This window comes from Acipenser ruthenus, chromosome 8 (assembly GCF_902713425.1).
Source record: "Acipenser ruthenus chromosome 8, fAciRut3.2 maternal haplotype, whole genome shotgun sequence".
NCBI classification, from domain to species: Eukaryota; Metazoa; Chordata; class Actinopteri; order Acipenseriformes; family Acipenseridae; genus Acipenser; species Acipenser ruthenus.
In genome coordinates this window covers 11,023,195-11,047,452 of record NC_081196.1, presented here as the reverse complement: position 1 = coordinate 11,047,452, position 24,258 = coordinate 11,023,195, and the positions used below count along the sequence as shown (strand labels likewise).

General features: G+C 36.7%; 1 protein-coding gene across 3 annotated transcripts in view; it reads right to left on the bottom strand.

The window, feature by feature from the left end:
- Window positions 1-536: 536 nt before the first annotated feature.
- The window catches only part of LOC117406835 (neutral amino acid uniporter 4-like), a 125,684-nt gene continuing 101,962 nt past the window's right edge, over window positions 537-24,258 (bottom strand). For 2 of the 3 annotated variants that reach the window (XM_059028479.1, XM_059028480.1), the window contains one exon: window positions 3,676-4,926. In XM_059028479.1, the coding sequence (XP_058884462.1) occupies window positions 4,592-4,926 (335 nt within the window). In that variant the 3' untranslated portion in view covers window positions 3,676-4,591. Of the gene's footprint in view, window positions 1,000-3,675; window positions 4,927-24,258 lie in introns of those variants that run through there. The other variant, XM_059028481.1, reaches the window with a different exon arrangement.

Here is a 24,258-nt window from a genome sequence, read left to right as displayed (position 1 = left end):
TCTGCAGTGAATTCAGCTATGGAAAAATAGAACTGAATTATTATTATTATTTGTTTATTTAGCAGACACCTTTATCCAAGGTGAATTACAGAGACTAGGGTGTGTGAACTATGCATCGGCTGCAGAGTCACTTACAATTACGTCTCACCCAAAAGGCGGAGCACAAGGAGGTTAAGTGACTTGCTCAGGGTCACACAATGAGTCAGTGGCTGAGGTGGGATTTGAACTGGGGATCTCCTGGTTACAAGCCCTTGTCTTTAACCACTGGACCACATAGCCTCCTATCATGCTGAATTATTAATAACATTACAAAAAGGGTTAGTTAAAAACAAACATTTCTAGCTAGCTACTCTAAGGACACTGAGAGGAGCTAAACCTTACAGTACCTGTAATATTTATTTAAAGGGTTTTAGTGAATAATAGAATGAATACAACACTTAGAGGGCAGAGCAGGGTGATACACACAAGTCAGGTGAACCAAACTTGGCAGACACCAAGGATATAGGAAGGTTTCTTTCTAAAGTGCTAGAAGCCAAGCTAACATAACATTTTTTGTATCAAATATGATTCTCAGGTAACGGTTATAACAAAACTTGGTTTACAAATGTCCATCAAACAAGAGAAACCTTGGGGTCCCTGAGTGGCTCACCTGGTAAAAGCACAGCCATGTGGTGAGCAGGGTGTCATGCAGTCAGGGTAGTGCATGTTTGAGTCCTGGCTGTGTGAAGTCGACGACCTTTCCTGGGGAGCTCTGAAGGGATAGTCACACTGGCTTTGCCGCTCTTGTGGGTTAGGGAGGCAAAACCATCAGGGACTGTTTCTCCTCATCAGCAGACCCTGCTGGTCAGGCACCAAGTGAGCTCAAATAGACACCTGTAGGGCTGGCCTTTGTTCACCAGAGGGCAGTAGCTAGCTGACATCCACTCTCAAGCTGGCTTGGTTGTGGGATCGGAGGACACCCACTGAATCTTCAGTTCTCCTGAGCTGTGTGGGGAATTGCTGCGGTGAGGGAAAAACATTTCTGGATATTCTAAATTGGGGGTAAAATAATTGGGCACACTATATATATTAAAAAAAACAATCTGTAAAGTTGCATTTTAAAAACAGTAAGAATTGGACATATGCTTCTGGAAATGCTGGGCCATATACACAAAGCATTTACAACCATGGTACATTTGCACCCCTTTCTTTGGAAACAGCTAATGTTACAGAATTTGCAAGAATCAACTAAGGTGTATTTAGGAGCTCTTAAATTAACCTGCTGAGTTATTTATTTGAAGTATTCCTTTTGAGAAAATCCTTTGTGAATATGGGTGCAACCCTCTCATTGGCAGAACGGACTATTGAAATCCAATAAACAGAGTTTGGGTAGAGGTATGTGGCTTGCCATTACCTGTACATGTAGTTCAAATGAAGACCCTGCTTTATTTCCCCAAACAAGTTTATCCAGGATAGTCTTCGAGCTCTGTGTTAAAGTATTTGCAATGCAGTGTTGCTGTATCTAGGGCCAATGCTATGAATCAGTACACAACAGACACCATGTATAAATTAACAAAAGGCTATATCCTCAACAGACCTCTAATGAGCAAAGAAAACAATTAGAACATTTTTTAATTGTTTTATTTTTTTGCTATCCTAATTGCATGTGGTATGAAAGAGGCTCTCAGAGGGTGCAAACTGCTCTTCATTCAATTCCACTGCCTCGACACAATTCTCACAACGGTATGGTTTTATGGGAATCCTTTAATGAGTTTGCATATTAAATGATGGTCCTCATTAAAGGCAGTAAGAAGCTAAAACAACAAGAAAAAAAAAAAAAAACATTACATACAGATCTTTAACCTGAGGGCTTAAACTAAATATCTCATATTCTGTGTAGGATAGTTGAATGTGTTTCGAATTCGTGAACACCACTTTACTTTTAAATTATTTCCACTACTTACTGTTACTGTCACTTACAGCATGTCTCCTTCTACTAATTTTGTGTCACGTCAACCATATGTGGCACTTCTAAACCAGGACAAATGGTACTAGTGGAGGGCCAAACGGTGGGTCATTAGAGGAGCAGTACAATTAGCAGTACTGTTGGGCTGAAATAATTCAGCAACCAGTAAACAGGTTGAGTGTTAGGACCTTGGTTCCAATAATGCATGGGAGAAAAAAAAGAAATTCACTTGGGTACAAAGCTACTGAATTGGATTGCACTGTATTTGCACTTTTTTGGTCACTCCCTGAGGTATACTGTTTCTCTGTATCTCATGCATAGAAAACATAATTAAAATTGTGCTGTTGTTTTTTCCCTCAGAACAACTAGAGGGTCTTACATGTACACATTGTGGAGATTTTCTGACGAGTCACGTTAATTTTGTAGTGTAATTTCAAGACAGTCATACAATATTTCTCTTTAAAAAATACAAAAACAAATACAAATGAAAATGTTGACCATAAAAAAGTATTATAGAGAATCATTTGACGTTAAAGGCTTATAACATGGTCCCTTCCATTTCTTTAATGTGCAAAAGTGATAATATTAACAATTTCACAATGCTAAATTGCTACAATAACAAACCATTATCAACACATCTTTCAAAAGTTTGGTCGCCTATGTAATTGCATTCGTAAATTAAGTCTTACATTATAAAACATTGCTTTTATATATGCCTTGTATTGTACCAAGATGTAGGTATCACACAAAAGCTTTGCAATTTACACCATTTTATGAAGGGAAAAAAGCTGTCAATGCTACAAAACCAAATTAGCATGATGCAACTCCACCTAGTGTTTCTCACTGTTTTGTATCGCTTGTGCAAATTAAACACTGGAGTAAACTGCCCTGTTGAAAAAGGTCTCCATTTCCTTCAGGAAGTTTACTAAAAGCTGACCCGTTTTTATATACACTGTGGGGAAGAGAAAATATGAAATCTATGAAGAAGACAACATGTTTTCCTTTCACAAACATGGAGAACACTGCACAGGGTAGGTGGTTTTTTAAAAAAGATTATGTGCCTCTGTATACCACCAGTAGATGCACTCTAAGGCTCAAGGTTTCAAGCAGTCCAAATCAATGTGTCCCAAATATAACTTAAAAACAGATTTAAAAAAATGTCTTCATGTTTGAAATACCTTTCTAATTTGTTACGAGATTGTCTGCAAATTATTCACACTTATGGTTCTATACCAGGTGATGGAAGTGCACCGGGATGCACCACTTGAGATGCTTGGAAATGCTGTTCTTTCAAAAAACCTACTATAAAATAGATGTAATATCCTTGTATTAAACATTGCTGAATGAAATACAGCTACACTTACAAAGTAGCCAACAAATGCAGTGGTGTTTTATGACATTGTACAGTAAAGGTTAACAATTTTGGCATCTTTGCAGCTGTAAAATATCAATACAGACCTGAACTGGTACTCGAACACAGTATGAACCATTTCAATTATATTACCATCACGCTGCCATACATACCGATGAACGAACTGCAGTACTAAGGGCACTGTTTATCATCTGAATTTATGGGGGTAATTATTACCATATGCAGGACTGCAGTAGAACTGCTAATCACAATCATATAGCTGTTGCACCTGTATTTTATTATACAGTTACAATGCCTATTTAAAGTGTATGACAGTGTGGCAGGATGGCTGGGTGGATAGAGACTCGGAGACAGTACCTGCAGGTTTCAAGCGCTGGGGCGCATGTTTATTAAACAAAAATAAAACAAAAACACAAAATAAATAGGCACGGGGCCAAACAAAAGGTTTATACAAAAACACAAATCAAACATAAAGAGTCAGGCAGAGCAATGCCTTCACTGACTTAAGAAAACAAAGAAAAGACTCAACGCCAACAAACAAACCTTCCATGTGGGCTCCCCTCCCAGGCAGTTCCTCCCAATGGAGCTGTGTAGCTCCCTTATATACCACGTGGCCAGGGTTGATTGACAATTAATCATTCAATCAACGCCTGGCCACATTCTCATATGTATTTGGCAAGGATAGGAATTAACCCTATCCCTGCCAACCACCACCACACACCCACTATACACCATACACACACAACAACCCCACACAACAAACCACAATATTTACAAAACTAACAAACAATAAATTATTTACATAACAGTATCTCTAAATTAAGGAGATATATTCGATCATTTTAGTTAAGATGTCAATTAGGCTATAAGAAGTACCATCAGTATGCATTATATTTGGACTATTTCAAACAAAACATGAATATAAGATGTTAATAGCTTTTAGTCATATTTCACTAGTAATGTTTTCAATCTGTTCCAGATAATTTTGTATTTATTTGCAAAGAATTACTGCTTGACAAAATGTGTGGTTAATTTCACCCCCACTTTCATTCCTGATAGAGGAACAGAAGTGAGAAACTGTAAGATAGTAAAGCCTCCCCATATTCCAGTTCTTATACTCTCATCTTATTAAAAAGTGATTTATTTTTAGCAGTGAAGTGGATATGTCCAGCAGTGAAGTGGATGTGTTTAAATCAGCTTATATAAATTATATTAAAATATATTCTCCCATTTTTTTTTACCTACTTTTATTACCTGTGCCATTTTACATAACATTACACTGACGTTAATGGGTTTGAAATATTCATTATACCACTTATAAGGTCTGTTGTGTTCAAAGAAACAGCAGGGCCTCCAGTGGCGTGAACGAAGGTGGTTGCCTCAGGATAGATAATTTCTTCCACTGTCACATAAGTCCCAGCTAAAAAGCCTATACATCCTAACACTGCTATAAAAATATCCTTGACGACCATCCAGAGGCTGAATTTCTTGTCACAGAATATTATAAGTTCCACCAGAGGAGGGAAAATGAGGGCCAAGGCGCTGCTACTGACGGCTCCCACAAAAGAGATGACCAGATCAAGCCGCGGGATCAGCACTGCTATAGCACCTGAATGTAGAAAGCACAGCAGAGAAAAATTACTTTACAAAATTGGGGGTGGGGGGTGGGGGTAATCTAGTTTTACAATCAATGCTGTATTAAAGCAGGTCTACTTGCCTATACAACTCTGTTCCATATAGTGAATATAATTTCACTAAAATCAGCTCAGTACACATTTCTTTTACAGTACTTGGTCCCATGTTGATGCAAAATTGTACCTTTAAACCACTGTGTATAATCTAAATACAACATGATCGAGCAAATACTAGAAGCTTTGTGTGAGGTTGATTTGATTCTGGAACCTCCAGGGAATGTTGTACAATGAGGTACATTCTTGCTCTCTAGCCAGGTTGCTAAGCTATTTAGCCCTGAATTTGGAAGCAATGAAAGTCAGAGATCACTAAAAAGGGCCATGATGATTTGGCATGGAATGGTAATTTTCACAACATGTATTTTCATTGGTGCCAGCAACTGTGCCAATTTTCATAAAAATCTGAGTTAGTAAGTGGATGAGACAATGAGGCTGCTTGACATGAATTTACTCTACAGACTATGAAACCAAGCAGCATGAGGGAAATAAGAAAGAAAAGATGAAAAATCACCAGCAATTAATCCTTTAAGTATACGATTACTAAGATTACTGAGCTTCAAAGATGACAGCTGGGTAATGCAGCCATCATATTTCCAGGAGGTACTAAACAACATCATCATGCATGGTGTTACAAAATAGCAAACCATTGCAATTTCCTTACAAATATTATGCTGAAAACAAACCTTTGAGAAAATAGGAGAACCACCAGTTCCACTGCTTATTTTATCACACACACCTATTCACAGGTTTTGTAAAACTGATGACAATATAACCCTTTCTGTAACACGATTAGTGGTAACTAGATGCTGTAAATGTATATTCCCTGCTGACCATCTGTTCAATGTCAAGAAAAAGTTGGTCTCCCAGTTGAGAAGTTGGTTCCCAGTAAATGCACGACTTGACCTGAACCAAAAGATTGCACAAACAACTACATTAGGGGGTAATGTGTACCTTTAGCATAAATGTGTCTGATACTTATCTAAGATGTTCTTTCACAACTGATATATTGAAAATGGTAAAATAATATGACACCCCATCATATTTTTTTTTTCCTTACGGACATTAATTCAGAATACCAGATGGAATTAGAAGTAGAGTTGGCTGTGAGGTATGTCATTCTGTGTTTATTTTCATCTGTGATTTACAAACAAACAGTGTTATAAGACAGTCTTTTATACTTCATTTTATTTTGCAATATTAAATAGGAAAATTAATACTATAGGCCAGTGATCTCCAACCCTGGTCCTGGAGAGCCCCAATCCTGCAGGTTTTACAGCTGTCTGTACATCATCAGTGGCTAAAGATCTGGAACACATGTTAATCTTGACTAATTAAGCCAATAATTAGTTAGATTAAGTAACTGAGAGCTTGGTTGAAATGCAAACCAGAAGACCCTGTAGCTCTAGGCTAAGACATCAAAATGTATTTTATAACACAAACACAAACAGATCAACTGCAGTTCATGGTTCAGGCATATCGTAATTGTTTACTTATTGGGTGAACAATGTTCCCTGTTTAATTAAATGACTTATGTGCCATACAATATTCATATAACTAGGACTAAAACATTTAAGAATTAAATAAGACGACCCAAACATGAACTGAACAATGCACATTAGGGGAAAAAAGCCTCCTTTGTAATGTTTATAGCTGCTTTCTGCTTTGCTCACTTCAACATGCATTTGAAGACAAAAGGCGTCATAAATCACTCAGTAATTTTCCACTGACCTTGAGATTTATTATTTTCAAATTGGACCAGAAATGCCAGGTGTCATTTAATCTAGGAATGTGTATTAAGCATAATGAGGCTGTCAGTGCAATGTTAGGAAGAAACAAAAAAGGCATACTTCTCAGATAAAGTAATAACATGACTCTTTTTAAAAAAAAAACATATTTCTTTAACCCTTTCCTCTGTGCTAAGTAGAGATGTACCACTTTCGGCTGTACTTGTATGTTTCTTTACATACTTTCACATATTGTTATCTAGATAAAGGTTAGTCTACAGCCTCTACAATGAACCAAGCAACAGGTACATCCTGCTAAATAACAACTCCAAGTGACATTTTTTTCATGGTCAACATTTTAAGACAATATGTATTTTCCTTGCTAATTGGTACAGGAGACCCCAGGCAATTGAAAATAAATGTTGTTTGTATTAATCTATAGCAGCTTTATTGGCAACATCATGTCTGACAGCTTTATTGATAACTTGCTGTGTAGGTACCAGATCATTCTGTAGTGTGGAAGAATCTCAAGTACAAATTGACAGGTGCTAAAAGTTCTGTTGTGTTCAAATGAACCACACTCTACTCTAGCACAGAAGCACATGTGCAAATCACATCTCCTTTAACAAGTACAGTTTAATACCAAAACCCAGTTCATGCTTATTTGTTTATTTTTGCTTTAGAAGGCCCTGCCCGTTGTTTAAATGTTGCTGTTCACTTCACTGAAGGTGGTTTACATGTTTATCAAATACAATCTAAATGTGGTCGCCTTAGAGCTAATACATTTCAGCTAGTTCAAGGGCACATTTGATAGCTGCACCTCATCAATTTCAAAGGTTAGAGAGCTGCTCATTTGGTGTGATAGAGGAACAGATACATTATTTTCTATCCATAAAACTCCTCCTACTTCCATGAGCTTTTTACTTGATGCAAGCAGAAACCAACCATGTATAATTACTCCGCAGAACACTCAACTTTAAATGAAAGGCATATAAATGACTTTTCCAAAACATTCAAGCGTCTTCCTATTCCTTTTTCACCCTGGCATTTGCATGCAGTCTTTGAAGAACACTGCCTTCACAATTCTGACACTAATCCTTAGAATACAAATGTATTTAAATCAGCCAGTGGGGCATAGGCAGGTATGTAAGAACATCTTTACTGCTTATATTTGTTTGTTGGCCATTGAGTCACTGCTCACCACACAATACATAACAGTCCCTCATATTGACTTTCATTCCCCGCCACGGCTGTAAACACAAATCAGGCCCATCAGGACTATAAAAAAGTGGACATAAACTACACACAGACAAACAGATTATGATGCACTTAATAACTTGTGCTAAACAATTCTCTTAGCATGTTTCATTAAATTTGGAGAAGCAATTCTCTAGATATGCAATAATGCACACATGAATTTTAGCCACATGAATTTTAGATCTTTTTTTTAATTAATTTTTATATAAAACCTTTAATTTAAAATCTGAATTTCAAAGCGGGAATTCCTGTGGCTAACCTTGCAGCTATTCATGCAAGAAATGTCAACTGTGAACTCAAAATTTTAATTTGATTGAAAAAAAAAAATCATAACCTAGAATGAAATAACACTGAATTGATTTAAAAACTATTAACTATCAAAAGGCAAGCAACAGAGCATTCCAAGGCTAAAAATGTTCAAGCTCCACTTTCTACAGACTGTATGATGTATTGCAAATCAATACTGACCATCCAGTGGGAGTGTGTTTTTCGATATTGTTTATCAGTTAAGTTGTTTTTTATAATATTGTAAATATGAGGAGCGGCAAACCGAGGTTCTCTTATATATGTATGTGTTCTCTTACTGCAGAGAAGCTGTGAATCAGCAATAAATCAACTGCAACAGAAAAAATATAATCTGCTCAGCATGCCAACCCTAAAGTCACATGTGGTTCATTTAAATGCTTTTTATGTATTATAAAAAACGAGACCCCCTACACAGGTGACTGAAATATGACTTTGACATCCTAACAGCTACAAACAGCACCCAAGTCACTGTAATAAAGTGTTGACCTGCTGTTCCTGAGCATTTAAACCCCGAACAAATTTTCCTCCAATGTAAAGTAATACTCTTTCTTATGCAATCCCCTTCTGCTGTAGTCAGGGTGAAGCTAACTCTGTAGAACATCATACAAAAGGCTAACGAACAGCAACATGAGGTATAATATAGCTTTATTTTAAGCTTGCCCATATACAGTACACCTTGAAGTGTGGTTTCCATTACATAACCTACATGTGCACTATTGTTTTCATACTTTGGGGTGTGTTTTAATTTTTTTTATTTTTTTATAGTGATAAAGTACAATTAAATAAATAAAATATAAAATTCCAGGTTCAAATTTATTTTATTCATCAAACTTTAAGGACTGTTTTTTATGGTAAAGGAATACTGCAGCTACCAGTCTCCGCACTAACCGAGGAGTTTAAGTGCGCCAAGGTCCGACTGGAAATGACATTAGTAGAGTCACGCGACAAATGTGTAAGGGAGGCAGCACCTGTGTTGAAAACTGGAAGAAAGTGGGCGGCAAAGAAAGCCGTGGAAGATGCAAAGGCTGCCCTTCGAATTGGCGATATTAAGGGGCAAGTTCAGCATGGAAGAGGGGATCTTGGTCTCAGTTCAGCTCCTCCTACATGCAACCACCAAGAAAAGGTGTTAAAACCAAACTAGATGATCAACAGCTTATCTTTTCCACCTGAGCTTGCCACCACTAATCTTCGACCAGATATTGTCTTGTGATCTGGATCAGCATGTCTTGTTCACCTAGTAGAGTTAACTGTGCCATGGGAGGATGCTGAGGATGAGGCCTATGAAAGGAAGAATCTGCGGTATGCTCAACTAGCTGCTGAAGCAGAACAGTGAGGATGGAAAGTCTGGGTTTACCCAGTGGAGGTGGGTTGTCGAGGATTTGTGGCACACTCTACAATCCTGTTTCTCAGAGACGTTGGGTTCAGTTACCAAGAGTTGCGTCACACAGTGAAGAACTTATCTGAAGCAGCAGAAAGGAGAAGCAACTGGCTGTGGTTGAAACGGAAAGATTCTGGCAGGGATCTCAAGCACAATAGAAAGAAAGCAATGCTGATGTACGGGTAAGTAAGCTGGGACGCTAGAATCACCGTCGAACCCTCTTGAGGTGTCGTGGGCTAGTCGACGAAACACAGAGGATGGAAGGTGTCCACTTGAAGACCCCAGAGAAGTAACCTACTTAGCTCAATTCAGACGGTTGTCATGCTGACTCACTGGGGAGACCGAACTGTGGTTGATTCCCAGAGCCAGCATCGCAGCCGTTGTGTGTGCTGATGCGCTGGGGAGGCAAAATAAGCTGATCCCTGGAGCCAGCATTACACTTCAGCCATCAACACCAGACAGAAGGATATCTACATCATCATATGGAAGGAAACGCAAATGGATGGAGACACATATGGATCACATTAGTTTACTGTAAAGCTATGTCTTAGTTGGTGCTTATCTTGGCGAGAGCCGAGTTCAAATCAGCATGAAGCTCTTACATCTACTCTCATGTAAAGGAAACTAGTAAGGCAACAGCACAAACACCATGGAGTAGAAAGATTATCTGACCTCAATAAGCTGCTATATGATTGGCTTTGATTATTTAACTCACTTTCCACAGTGCATACTATATTAAATAACCGAAAAAAAAGTTTATTAAGCTATTTAGCTTTTTTTTTTTGAACACTGAAATGCTGTTCAAATATTTATTAATACAACATAACAATGAACTATCTGAAAACTGAATTTGTATAGCTGAATACATACCAGCGTGCATAGGCATCATTTTCACACAAGGATATGGATTTTTCAGCATAGTGCTGCTTTGAATTTTAAACAGAAATGTGAGCGTCACAGCTATGAAAACGATAAAACTACCTTAATTAGCGTTTCAGCTAACCTAAGTCCTGAAGGATGCCTGATTGTAAAAAAATAATTCAAGTCAGGCATACCATAGCTTGGCATGCTTTTACATCAATTCTTCCCCTCCAGGGCAAACTTTAAGTATTAATTAAAAGACATGCCTAAAGAATAACATTTCCAATCACATTTGCTTACCTTGTCTTTCACACAACCAAGATCAAAGAAGAATACAAAACAAGTCCATCGAACAGAAGTAGAAAGCCAATTATGGAATTTACAGCAGCATGAAACCCTTTTAAAATCCCCAGGGTAGCAGACATAGAAAAACAAGAGCTATTGCATCACTGCAACATTGACTTATATAACACAAGCAAGAAAAGATCACTGAAAACTGCAGTTTGTTATGTCTTGTGTTAACTTATTAACAACTGGCTTTTCATGATTAGTGGGCTGGGTATACATTTCACTATATATATAATAAAAATAACACCCTACACAGGGACACATCTTCAAAATGTAATTCTGCAAACCAGCAATGGCTTACTGGAAGCAGGGATTTGAAACCATATTAGGTATTGACATCTTCCTCAAGAGAAGTGATGAAAGTTTCCTAAAAAGTGTTTAAGAGACTTGAATGTCTGTCATGGTTGTGGTATACATGTACAGCAGCTTTCTGAATACAGTCTTTTTAAATGAGTGCTAGCCGAGGATTTCAAAATCTATCCATCACTGTCTAGAAGCATTAGTAACATTGGCTGCACTTACAATGTAAACAGAGGTAGCATGCTATGATTGTACCGCTGTTATTCCTGAAAAAAAATCATTGACCTTCTCATTTTTACAACAAACTTTACAACAAACTTGGAAGTGCCATGCCACTGGGTTTCATTTTATGGACCCCTGCCTCTCTTATTCCCAGCACATCTCCACTCTGGCACGCACTTGCCGATTCTTCCTGAGCAACATCCGAAGAATCCGACCCTTCCTCACCAACTATGCTACCCAGCTCCTGGTCCAGGCCCTGGTACTCTCCCGCCTAGACTACTGTAACTCCCTCCTGGCTGGCCTCCCTGCGTCCGCCACCCGTCCGCTCCAGCTCATCCAGAACTCTGCTGCCCGCCTAGTGTTCTCTCTGCCTCGCTTCGCCCATGCTACTCCACTACTCCGCTCGCTCCACTGGCTCCCGATCACCGCTCGCATCCAGTTCAAGACTCTTGTACTAGCCTACAGATGCCTTGACCAGTCTGCACCCAGCTACCTCCAGACCCTCATCTCTCCCTACACCCCCACTCGACCTCTCCGCTCCGCCTGCACTAGAAGACTAGCTCTACCACCACTACGCTCCCCTGCCTCCAAAGCCCGCTCCTTCTCCACCCTTGCTCCGCAGCGGTGGAATGACCTTCCTACAGATGTCAGGACTGCCCAGTCCCTGACCACATTCCGGCGCCTCCTTAAGACTCACCTCTTCAAAGAGCACCTGTAGAAATCCTCTGTTTGTATCCTGGGACTCTATCACCCTTCATGTAAATGTGCTTTATTTTGCTCTTATCAGCCCCTATTTTACTGCATTTAATCCTGTACTTCAGAATACTGTAATCTGCCAAGTTTTTAACCTGTAGTACTTTGTATTTAATCATATCCTGATGTAACTATCACTATTACCTGCTGTATTATTGAATTGTGGTTTGTCAAACTTGTACTTTACTTGAACAAAAGTTATTGTATTTCTTGCTCTTATTGTATTACTTGTATTGTAACGCTTGAAATGTTTTTGCTTACGATTGTAAGTCGCCCTGGATAAGGGCGTCTGCTAAGAAATAAATAATAATAATAAATAATAATAATAATAATTAAGAAGGGGCTGTGCTACTATTTGGAATATGATCCCTTATAAGAACATATCAATAATTAAATGCACATTGCATTAAAAAAGGTGTTTACTACGACTATTTACCTAATTGAGGCCATCTGGGTTTATAGCAGATGTACCTGGAGAGTTCTTAAATATCTCCAAGGATGGTTAAATGTAATTATTTGTTCTATTAAGATTCCCTCATAGCATAAAAGGCATTCCTTTATGTGCTGTGCTCATGTTGTGCCAACATGCTACCACTACTATTAATTCAACTGAAGACTCTTTTTTTTTAACTACGTAAATTATTTTGTGCTTTGCCTTTTAGTTATTCAGTATTGCAACCATATCGTTGCTGAGATTTCAGTGATTTATCTGCCACAGTTTGGAAGTATGTATATCAACTTGTATGTTGCATTTATAATGTATATGTATAGAAATGTACAGTATAAACAGATTAGCCTGTTTTAAAATTATTCAGAAAAGTTCTGATGTAGCTCTGATCCATTTTGCTGTTTATTCATGTTAGTCTCATTAGTTTGTTTCAGTCAATAAAAAAACAAACTCAGGACGGTTCCTATTTTAATGACTGACAGTGGTGTTTAGAACCGCAGATCTTTAGATCAATTAAATTGAAACCACATTAAATTCAGGACCAATTATAAAAGCCTTGGTCATCACACCTTTAACTCCAAAGTAGCATTTCTATCAGTAAAGTACTTTGACACAGAAAAGGGATTCTGACAACTTTATGTAGAACCTGATTGGACTACTACTGTCTAATGAGTTACTGTTTAGATGGATCTGTATTTATGTATTTCACATATTGGGAATTTTAGGCCATATAAATAAATACATGATTTTACAGTATGGCTCTGTTAATAGTCTATTCTTATCACAGTCGTCTCCCCAATTTTGACAAAAAGCAAATTTATGGGTGACCGTGCTAAAAGAAAATTTAAAGGCTGTAAATATCAGCTATAAATCTGAATTTAAAAAACGACCAATAACATTTTTCATTTTATTTTTTAAGTTTGAGGCAATAATTTGGAAAGATCCTAAATTATATTTATAAATAAATAAATAAATAAATGAACTTAAATATAAAAACTATTTTGGGGTTGGCAAACATCTACAGGTATATTCACATTAACTGATGAATGAATTACTTAACTTTAAAGTTAAAGCAGTTCAAACAATATTATTCCAAGTACCTTATTGTTTGCTTGAGATTAAGCACATTTTGAAATGCTAAGAAAAAGATTTTTTTTTTTTTTTTTGGTTAATGCTCATTTGATGTATGAAATGTGTATAGTTTCAAACAAGTTAAAACAACAAAACGAAAAGCAGAAGATGGGTGTTTTATCTTGTATTGCACAGCTGCATTCTGTCTGATATAGTTTAAAAGAGACATGTGGTGCAACGAGACCATGCATAATTACGATAGAGTGCAGTTATATAACCTCATGAAAAAAGCAGCTGGCTACTTAATAATTGCTGTTTGCCAGATGTAGTATTGTAAAGCACCCACCATTGTAAGCATTTTATTTGAATTGTATACTTTTAAAAAATCGTTCATGTCCTCTGCCTAACTGCAGTTTTGTTTAAAACATGTTTTGTTTTGTTTTTCAATGAGAATGTAAAACTGTGGATTCTTCAAAGAAAAATTCTGATTTCACAAAGAAAAGTCAATTGGTAAAGACTTTATCTGAACTGGGCAGAATGTAACATTCATAACACCATTATAAAGTCTACATATCACTGTACAGCCATATGTATAAGAAACTAATCACACACAAAAGGGTATTCAAATATGGACCAAGATATATATGCCTGTTGATTTTTGACTATATTTGAACACCTTGGAGTGTGTTACTTGCACTTATAAGATGGCAACCCTGACCCTCCCCCACCACTACCAAAGTGAATTGGTTTTCAAGTGAACCAGGTGGTTCTGAAATGTCTAAGTGCTGTTGATATATTTGCACAGGCTGGAACAATAAGATTGCTCTCTCTATTCTTGCCATGTTATAATCATTCATAATCACTTTGAAAACCAGCATACCATTAATATTAGTGCTAAGTGTATTTGTGAGACTGGTAGCCGTCAACCCTTTTATTGCAATTCAATTTTGACCTCTCAAGTATAGCAAGACTGGCAATTGTGTGGTGGTTTTGCACTATGGAATAATGACCACTAAGCTGAGCCCACCAACTCACTGCATTTGTGCCCTGAACGAGATTTAAACTCAACTGTTAGCTGATTGTTTTTGAGTGTCAGCATTTCATCAAGCTAACCTCTTGTACTATTACAAAGATGTCTTTAATGAGTAATGTCCTTAGCTGACTTAACTGACTGTCTCATATCACACACTCGGAGAGAGCTTTTATTTATTACCCATCCACTGCACTCTGATTCCACCTCTCGCTTCGAACAATTTTCATTTCCTCCACTCAAGTTTGAAAGCCCTCTTAGTGTGTAATTAAAAACATACAACATTGTCCATTAACACTTTTCGCTCTAATTTTGTTTTATTGTATGCTGTTTAATATTCCACATTAACGAAATACCGCTTCCAGTGTGAATAGTGCCTCAGTAATTGAATAATTACACCAGTTTATATTAGCACTGTTGCGCCTGTATTATTTTATATTCCACAGGGTGTTTTCAGAGGAACGCGTTAAGGGTTTAAGAACAGCAGTGGAATATGTACTATGCCCCTGTCAACATCATTCTGTTTTCAACTCAAAAAAGAATTTCAGCAAATGAGCTAAACCTCAGAGTTGCAGTGAAGGTGCTTTGATCTACCTACTGACAACTTTCTGATTTTCATACAACATAACCAACCATTGCCATTGTTTTCTGCACATTTCACAAGCACAGCAAAAATAGCAAGCTTAACCTACATCTACCTAGATTTTTTTTTTGTTGTTGTATGTATTGATCTTGTAAGCTGTCTGGAAGATATGACTACATGCAGATCTTTTGACATACAAAAAAAACAAGTGTGCTGTTCCTGCAACAGACCCACATTTTTATTTTCATCTTTGTACTAATGTTCTCTGTATTCTTGTTTCTCACAAGAAGAAAGCTTATTTTTTTAAGCTTTTCATGTTAATATTTTCCACTAGCACAGCAGCAATTACTGGGGGTCGGGTGCCTCTGCAGTTATAGTATTCACTAACTATCAATACAGGTGGGCAATTTGCTCTTCAATTCCTCCCCAAAATGTGTTTAAATTCAAGTTTTACTTAAAGCTGCTGTACTCAACATTTTTAAATCCTGCTCCACCTTATATAATCTACATTTGTATTTGTATGCTTTTTTTATTAACTTATAAACATCCCAAGGAAAGACTCTGTAGAGCTGATCTGTCCTCTATGTTACTACTGCAGTGCTGCTGAAAGTTAAAACTAAAACTAAAAATAAGAATTATTTGATACCTTTTAAACATGACACAAAACTCGACAGCAGAACTTTTATTGTCATAAAATATGTATAACTCCACAGAAGTGTGCACCTCAGGGCGTGACGTAAAGGGCATACCCTGAGGAAAATGGATATGTTGATAAATGAGTGGTGATTATGGAAGTACTGTACTGTATAGAGAACTGTTTCTGAAATATGGCTGGGTATGATTTTCTTGACAACAAATGTCAAGAGAATCATACAATATATCTGTGTATCAAATGTGAAGAAAGAAACCTTACGAGATCTCAAAGTGTGTGGTCTGTATTTCTGATGTGTTAAAACAATGTTGCTGTGAAATAGTTAATCATTACAGGGCAACTAATAGGATACAGCGGTTTGAACCAGTGCAAGGTTTGCCACCATTTTTTTCAATAATGTTCTAAAACTAACAAGAAACAAGTTGGCTTTATGTAGAAGCAATTAAGTTAATGTTCCAAGCTGTTTTTTACTGGTTAAACTATTTAAATTGTTTTGTTCCTCGTCAAGAAAATTGTGGCACATTTTGCACTGATGCAAAAATATTGGGCCCAATTTCCCCAAGTGTGTTGTCTCTATAATGAAGAAACATTAAAAGTCACATGAACTTAGAGGTCAATGTAAAGGTCATCAACCCACTTAGTATACTGTGTATATATAAACCAGAAAGCATAAAGTCATTACCTCAAAAGCTCTGAGATATGAGTCTTTGACAGTGCAACTGTGGCAACTTTGTAAAATGTCAGCATTATTTTTTCTTGCATGGTACCCATGATCACACTTCATGATCAAACAACAAAGCTCGCATAACCACAAATCTCCCTAAAATTGAAAATATCATCTTGTCCTCTTGAGAAATGAGCTGGTGGTGGGGTTGCTTAATTACTTCTCTCTATTACAGAATTGAGCTTGGTTGAGCGTCCTGCAGTCTACAGGTGTTGACATTTTGTGCTGACAAAGTAAAAAGGGGAATGGATAGGTTGGCGGAGCATCGTCCTTTATTTTAGAAATATACAGTTCCTTACGGGTTTAAATTAACTGCAGGAACATTACCCTTCCTGTAAGACAATGAATGGAAGTATAGGAATGATGAATGGGGTGGGGTTAAATCCCTTAAATTCACTGGCCGTACATTCCTCAAAGACCTAATCCTAAAATAACCATGCTGTCTATGAAGCCCACAAACATGATAAATGGGTTCCCGATGTTACCCGTACAAGGCTTATTGGCTACGTGTCACACAGTGTATTTTTCATTCATGTTGTATTAAAGAAGAATCTCCACACCAGCAACCTGACCAGATGGTATGAGAGCAGCATGCTAGATTGTGAAGAGCTTTGCCAGGTACAGGAGTTTGAGATAATGCCTAACCCTAGGATGCATTTGGTGCAGTTCTGGGGTGGGGAGTATGGGCAGTGTTTGGGCAAAAGCAGCGAGAGTGGAGCAGCTTCAGTGTGGCACTTATCTTTTAGGCTAGGTATTAAATGTGTAACAGAAACAGACTGCAGTGGGAACAGCTCTGCCATGATGCATGTGAAAGCTGAAAGTGAAAGCAATGAGAAGACTGCAAGACATTCATTGTGTCAACTTTGTAGGTGTTCTGATTGGAAAACTGATCAAATATATATATTTTTAAAACAAAGCACAGAGGAGTTTATGTTTTTGCGATAAATCTCTCAAATGACAGTTTCCAATTTCTGTGACTCATATAATAACCCACATTCACATTGTGCAGACAAAAGATAAACCAGTTAGAATTACACAAAACCAATATAATCCAGTGCAAAATGACACAGGTAATGCATCAATGCTATGTGGTTTCCCACAGTTAATGTGATTTCAAGGATCAGTCAAAAGAGGACACAAAAAATCCCAATTTTTTTTTTCTTTATCAGCAGCAAAAGACTTTGAAAGTAAACTTCAGTCCAATGGGTTGTCTTGACATGCATGTTTAAATTCGAATGAATACAGGGTAACACAATTAATGTCTTTGTGAATAAGGCAGTGTTAGCTGATGTATTACAACTTCACGCTCTGATCTAGCATTTTGACATCTTCATTACTGAGGCTTTTCAGTACTGTCAAAATAGCTTTAAAACCACAACATTATTTCCCAAAGCTTTACTTTCTCTTCAATGAATAAACTATGTCTCTGAAGAAGAAAAGGAAAGCAATCAAACGTGCAGCATGTGGTCAGCCCTGCCACTTCAGATTTCTTAGCGTTAAAGCAATTCAGAATAATGGTCCATATTCACAAAGCATAAATTGAACTCCTCTGCAAATTTTGCACTAAAACTGATAAGGTTACATACATAGCAAGAAACATGGTTTTGCTGTATTTAAGAATGAAATGAACATGCTAGTGGTAGCAATAGTATAATTGGTTACATTAAATTAGTGAAAAAACAGCCCAAAGAGGGTTCACATTAGCTTTCATGCTAAAGTGGATCCTGAGCGTGTATTGTGCATGGATTTCCTTAGAATTGTCCAAAATGAAAATAAATACAGCATCACAACTCGCATCTACCTAATTAATCAGAAAGAGTCATCAGCTATTGGAAGAGTTTAAAATGCCATGCAGCTACATTATGCTACAGCAACTGGACATCAGATAAGAAACTGAAAATAACATTTACCAGTTCTTATTAAGCAGGATAATTAACTAAACGAAAACTAAAACTGCAATAAGATGAGTTTACAATTCTGTAAATGTGTTTGAAGTACAGATGCAGTAATAATGTGCAACTCAATCGTTAAAGGGGAAACATTCATTTGTGAAGGGTCAGCCGTTTCTTGGAGGTATTTAAGATTTCAGTTTATTCTTCTTCAAATCTTTCAGGCTTGACTAGGGCTACTGGGACCAAACACATGCAGTTTGAATTAAATAGTAGATTTAAAAAACAAACAAGAGAATCTGCAATGGCGTTTTCAGCATGCCGTGATCGCTCTTTGTCAAGGTGGTGTAAATATAGGTATGTGTGTGTGTGTGTGTGTGTGTGTGTGTGTGTGTGTGTGTGTGTGCATATATGTATATAATTACATATATAACTGCATTTCATGTATATAATTACATTTAAAGAAAAAAGCAGCTTTAAATTACTTAACCAGTTTAACTTCCATTGCGCAGCAGTATGAGCCATTCCAGCTTTTAGTAGGTGATTCAAAATAGTTTACTTTAACAGTATCATTTTATAAAATGTTTAAATAGATCTTATTTTTTTAACAAGATAACAATAATATTTTGTTACAATGCCTCTTTTAAGTGTGAGCTTAATTTGACACACCACACATCTGTTGTACAGTCCATCTATAGTTAGCATTTACAGTAAAACCCAAATGGCACAATGCAAACTGTATATTGAACTACTACCATCAATAGTGATTAAACGTTGTGAAATTAGCCAAAATGAATGGCTTGCTACAAAAAAGGAATTTACAATATCCTTATTATTATCCTTATTATTATTATTATTATTATTATTATTATTATTATTATTATTATTACTTATTTATTTCTTAGAAGACACCCTTATCCAGGGTGAATTACAATCGTTACAAGATATCACATTATTTTTACATACAATTACCCATTTATACAGTTGGGTTTGTACTGGAGCAATTTAGGTAAAGTACCTTGCTCAAGGGTACAGCAGCAGTGTCCCCCACCGGGGATTGAACCCACAACCCTCCGGTCAAGAGTCCAGAGCCCTAACCACTACTCCACACTGCTTAAAATTCCTTACAATGTGCAATGTGCAATGAACTAGTATAGTAAGGGAACAGTAGGCCCGCATCAGCTGATCTTCAATCACGAGACGGTATATACGTGATTAGTAAATATTAAAACTAGTACACTTGCCATGTTGACTCATCTCTTGGTTTAAAGTCAATTCTCATTAAAAACAAACTCTGATCAGACAATGCCCTGATACTACACATTTTCTACATGGTCCCAACTAAAATTTAGAAGTCGCTTATTGTAAATTACTTCTTATAATACTAATGTAACACAAATTTCCTGTTAGTGCAAAGGGAAGAAACAATGTAATAAAATGAATCCCTTTAGTTTCAACAGCTGAGTGTAAAGGATATTGGGTAATGTATTAACTTGCATCCAGATTCCTGTTCATATTTTTTGGCAAATTTCAGATGGCTTGCTTTCAGAATGTTTTTTAAAAGTGATTTGCTGTGAGCTCTATGTGCATGCATACCTATTCTGTGTTCAGATGCCTTTGTACAGTTATTTAATGCACTGTTATGCCTGATGCTTCTAAATCATTGGTTGTTAATCTTGGGGGGTTTTTTTAGGACGATTTTCCTACGTGCTGTACCCGTAATTTTCTTTGGACGTCCACTTCTTTCAAGCGTTTCAGATGAATTTGTTTTTTGGTACTTCTTGATTATTGCTCTGATTATGGATTTTGGTATTCACTGTTTCTTTGATACTCTTTTGTACCCATTTCCTTTGTTGCAGTTTGCTAGGAGTGCTTTTCTCAAACATGAATCCAACTCCTTTGTCTTGACCATCACATGTTGCCAAAATGTTCTTCTTCAACAGATGTTGGAAATAATTTCCTCTTTACTGGCTACTGACTTTATAATGTAGCTTAGTTACTGTATAATGGTTTTATATATATATATATATATATATATATATATATATATATATATATATATATATATTTACTTAGTATTATTATATTTTTATTGACTTTTAATGTAGAGGTGTAAAAACGTTTGTCATGAATACATATTTGAAATAGCTTAAGTGCTTTTGTTTTTTATTGTTTGTTAAACAACCAGAAATTGTGTGTTTTGGATTTTGTCATATTAATTACTCACTAATGTTCACTAAGTGTTTGTATTTAATGTGTTTTCTTTAATTATCTTATATTAAGTATAGGGTGCCAATAGTTTTGTCAGAACTGTAATGAACCATGCTGTCTTGCTGAGATAATTGATATTTTTTCTCAAGGTCTGGTGAGTGCTGTCAAGGCAACCCACTGAAATCCATTCACAGTTTCTTTAAACATTATCTTTCTACAAAAGAATGCAGGACTAGTTATAACAGAAGTAAAGGTAGAGCTCAATTATCTATCCCTGTGGAAGTGCGTCGACACACACCTTCAAGGTCACCGGAAGGACTTGGCGCGCGTCTCAAAGTGTCTCTCCTGTCCCTGCATTTATTTGCCTTCATGAAGTTGTGAGCTACAAGCTTTGCGTGCTGCCAACTGGTTATTGTTAACTTGCTAAACTGTAGACAACAGCAGTATTTCTGCTAGTAATCGGGGTGCATGTTTTTGAGTTAAACTAAAGTCCACTCAGTTTTGACATACTCTCACTTCTCTACCACCTCCTTTTCAGCATTCTGAATATACAGCTATGGCCAAGCATTTTGCATCACCCTACACAATTAACAAATGTTGATTCACAAAGTCGAATGAAACTGCTGAATAATGTTACGTTAACTTATTGAATTGCATACCGCTTTGTAGTTTTCCATACACTTATGAAACATATTATAAATATTTTTTCCTTGACTTGGTAATTAAGTGTGAATTGCGTGCAAGACGGATTATACAGTAGGATGTAACTGCCACACACAGGTTCTAATGGGGACGTGACTCTTACCCATATGTTTTTTTTTTAGATACTCCTGTATCAAATCACTAGTCTGGTTTACAGTATTAAGTAAAGGACCTATGATGCATCACAAACGTATCATGATAGATAGACTGTCACAGCTTTGGCGATATTGTCCTATTCCACTGTGTATTGTGTTTGCTCAAACAATGAAAACACACGAATCCTGACGCATCCTCTATACTAGGCACACTTTTGTATAAAACTGCGGACCCTATTTTGATATTCCGCAGTGTGGACTGCTGAATTCACTTATTAAATCTGTCTTCCTGTTGTCTATGTAATTGAGACTGATAGAAGTGTCAACATGTATATGAAAGTGGGGATAAAAGGGCAGATCATCTGAGAAGTGATTATACAGTGTATAATCTTCACTGTGTTTTGAGAATCAATAACTAATGTGTTAATAGGTATAGCCTGGAGTATCTATTGCCAGGTAGGCAGGTGTCTTTTACCAGTGTGTTTAATAATGTGGATTGTTTCACTTTTCCCCTTTCTCATGTCTGCATTTGGAGTTGATTAATAAACAAACTCTTAACATTACTCTGAACCATCCAACAGCAATTCAACTGCAACATCCATGAAGCCAGAATTCCTGAATAATAGCAATCAATTCTGTGGCAATACAGTGCCTAAAATAAAATAAGATAAAACAGCTTCTTACTTTAACAGTTCTGTTTGATTATGAACAGTGAAACATGATTCGGGTTTATGAAAGTAAAGATGTGATTTTGTGAGACGGACCAGAACTGGGCAAAGTGATCTGGAGGAAATAGTGCTGTTTGTTCAGCAGGACAGCCTGGTCTGCTCTGTTCAGAGCTGTCCCTGGTGCTGAAACCTTTGTCACATGACACATTTTGTTTGCAGTATCATAAGAAAAATGTCAGAAATGTAGCTTTTTTCCTAATGTGTAAAAATGAATTTGACACAACAAGGTTTTCATAAACACATTAACAACAAACTGATTTATTGAAAACCATACTGAATGCCATTTTAACAGAAACTGTTGTACGGTAGATACCATTACAAAAGAACAGTTACAATAATGTACCGGTTTAAAAATAGACCCATACTTCTCTAATATTAACTCTTTTCACTAAAAATGTGTTTTTAAAAATTGCATTGATTCTTACTGCCTTATGTCTTAATCGGAGAATAATAATTTAAAAACAAAATGTAAAATGAATATCCTTAAATGGTCTTGTTAATAAAAAATGTATATGAGCTGCCTCATTACAGTATTATGCAATTTGGGACTTTAATAGAAACATATATAACAAAAGCATCATTATTTTGCATTCAGTTTAGATAAAGCTCCAGAGCAGGAGGCACCCCACTCCCTAGTCATACAATACTGTGATATGAACATAATTTAGATCTCTTATTTAACATCATGTAATCAAATAAACTACAAAATGATTTTGCAAAAGTCTACCAGAAGCCACAATACAGTAGTAGTACAGTATGTCGATTTCAATTAACTCAGTTTTTCGTTAAATATATGGAAAACTAGAAAGCGGTATGTAATTCAATATGTTAACGTAGCATTATTCAGCAGGTTCCATTTGACTTTATGAAGCAACACTTGTTAGATCTACAGGGTGATGGAAAGCATTTGTCCAGAGCTGTATATTCAGAATACTGAAAAGGAGGTGGTAGAGAAGTGAGAGTATGTCAAAACTGAGTGGACTTTAGTTTAACTCAAAAACATGCACCCCACTTACTAGCAGAAATACTGCTGTTGTCTACAATTTAGCAAGTTAACGCAAAGCTTGTAGCTCACTTCATGAAGGCATATAAATGCAGGGACAAGAGAGACACTTTGAGACGAGCGCCAATCCTTCCGGTGACCTTGAAGGTGTGTGCCGACGCACATCCAGAGAGATAGATAATTGAGCTCTACCTTTACTTCTGTTATAACTAGTGCTGCATTCTTTTGTATAAAGATAATGTGTGTAACTGTGGTTTTGAATGGATTTTAGAGGGTGGCCTTGACAACACTCACCAGACCTTGAGAAAAATCATCAGTTACTTCAGGCAAAACAACCTGGTTTATTACAGTTCTGAATCCTTTCATGATATTCTCAAGGATGTGGGCAAGAAGGCTTTGGTATTTGATTCAAACTGATAAGTGATTCTAGCTTTGCAGCAGAGGGAAATAGTTAAAAAAAACATAGAACTTCATTTAAATACTGAAAATATACATAATTCTACTTTGCTCTTCCATCCAAAGATCACAGGGTGATATCAATTATTTTTTGCACTTGTAATGTAAGTCTAACAAATGCTATTAATGTTCTGTTAAAATAAAATTACCAAAATCAAAATTTTAGCATGCTTTTAAATTGTTACCGTAGTGACACAAAGCAGCATTCATCAAAATAATTTCTCACATAAACTACTTTTGGCTTGCTCTTTGCAAGAAGTGACTATGTTTTTCTTAGTGCGGTTTACAAATTCAGCAATATGTTCTGTTTCGTTCAATGTGTAGATTATTAGTCAGCATATCATCATAACGGTGTTGCCCTTATTTTAGTGTACGGGTCCTAGAATCGACACCTTTGTTCCTGAGATTTTAATATGTCAGTTTTGTGTCATGTCATGACCTGTTTGCTCTTTCCTAACTGCAGGGACATTCAAGTATTATGCCATCAATGGCGGGATAGGGGGGTTGTT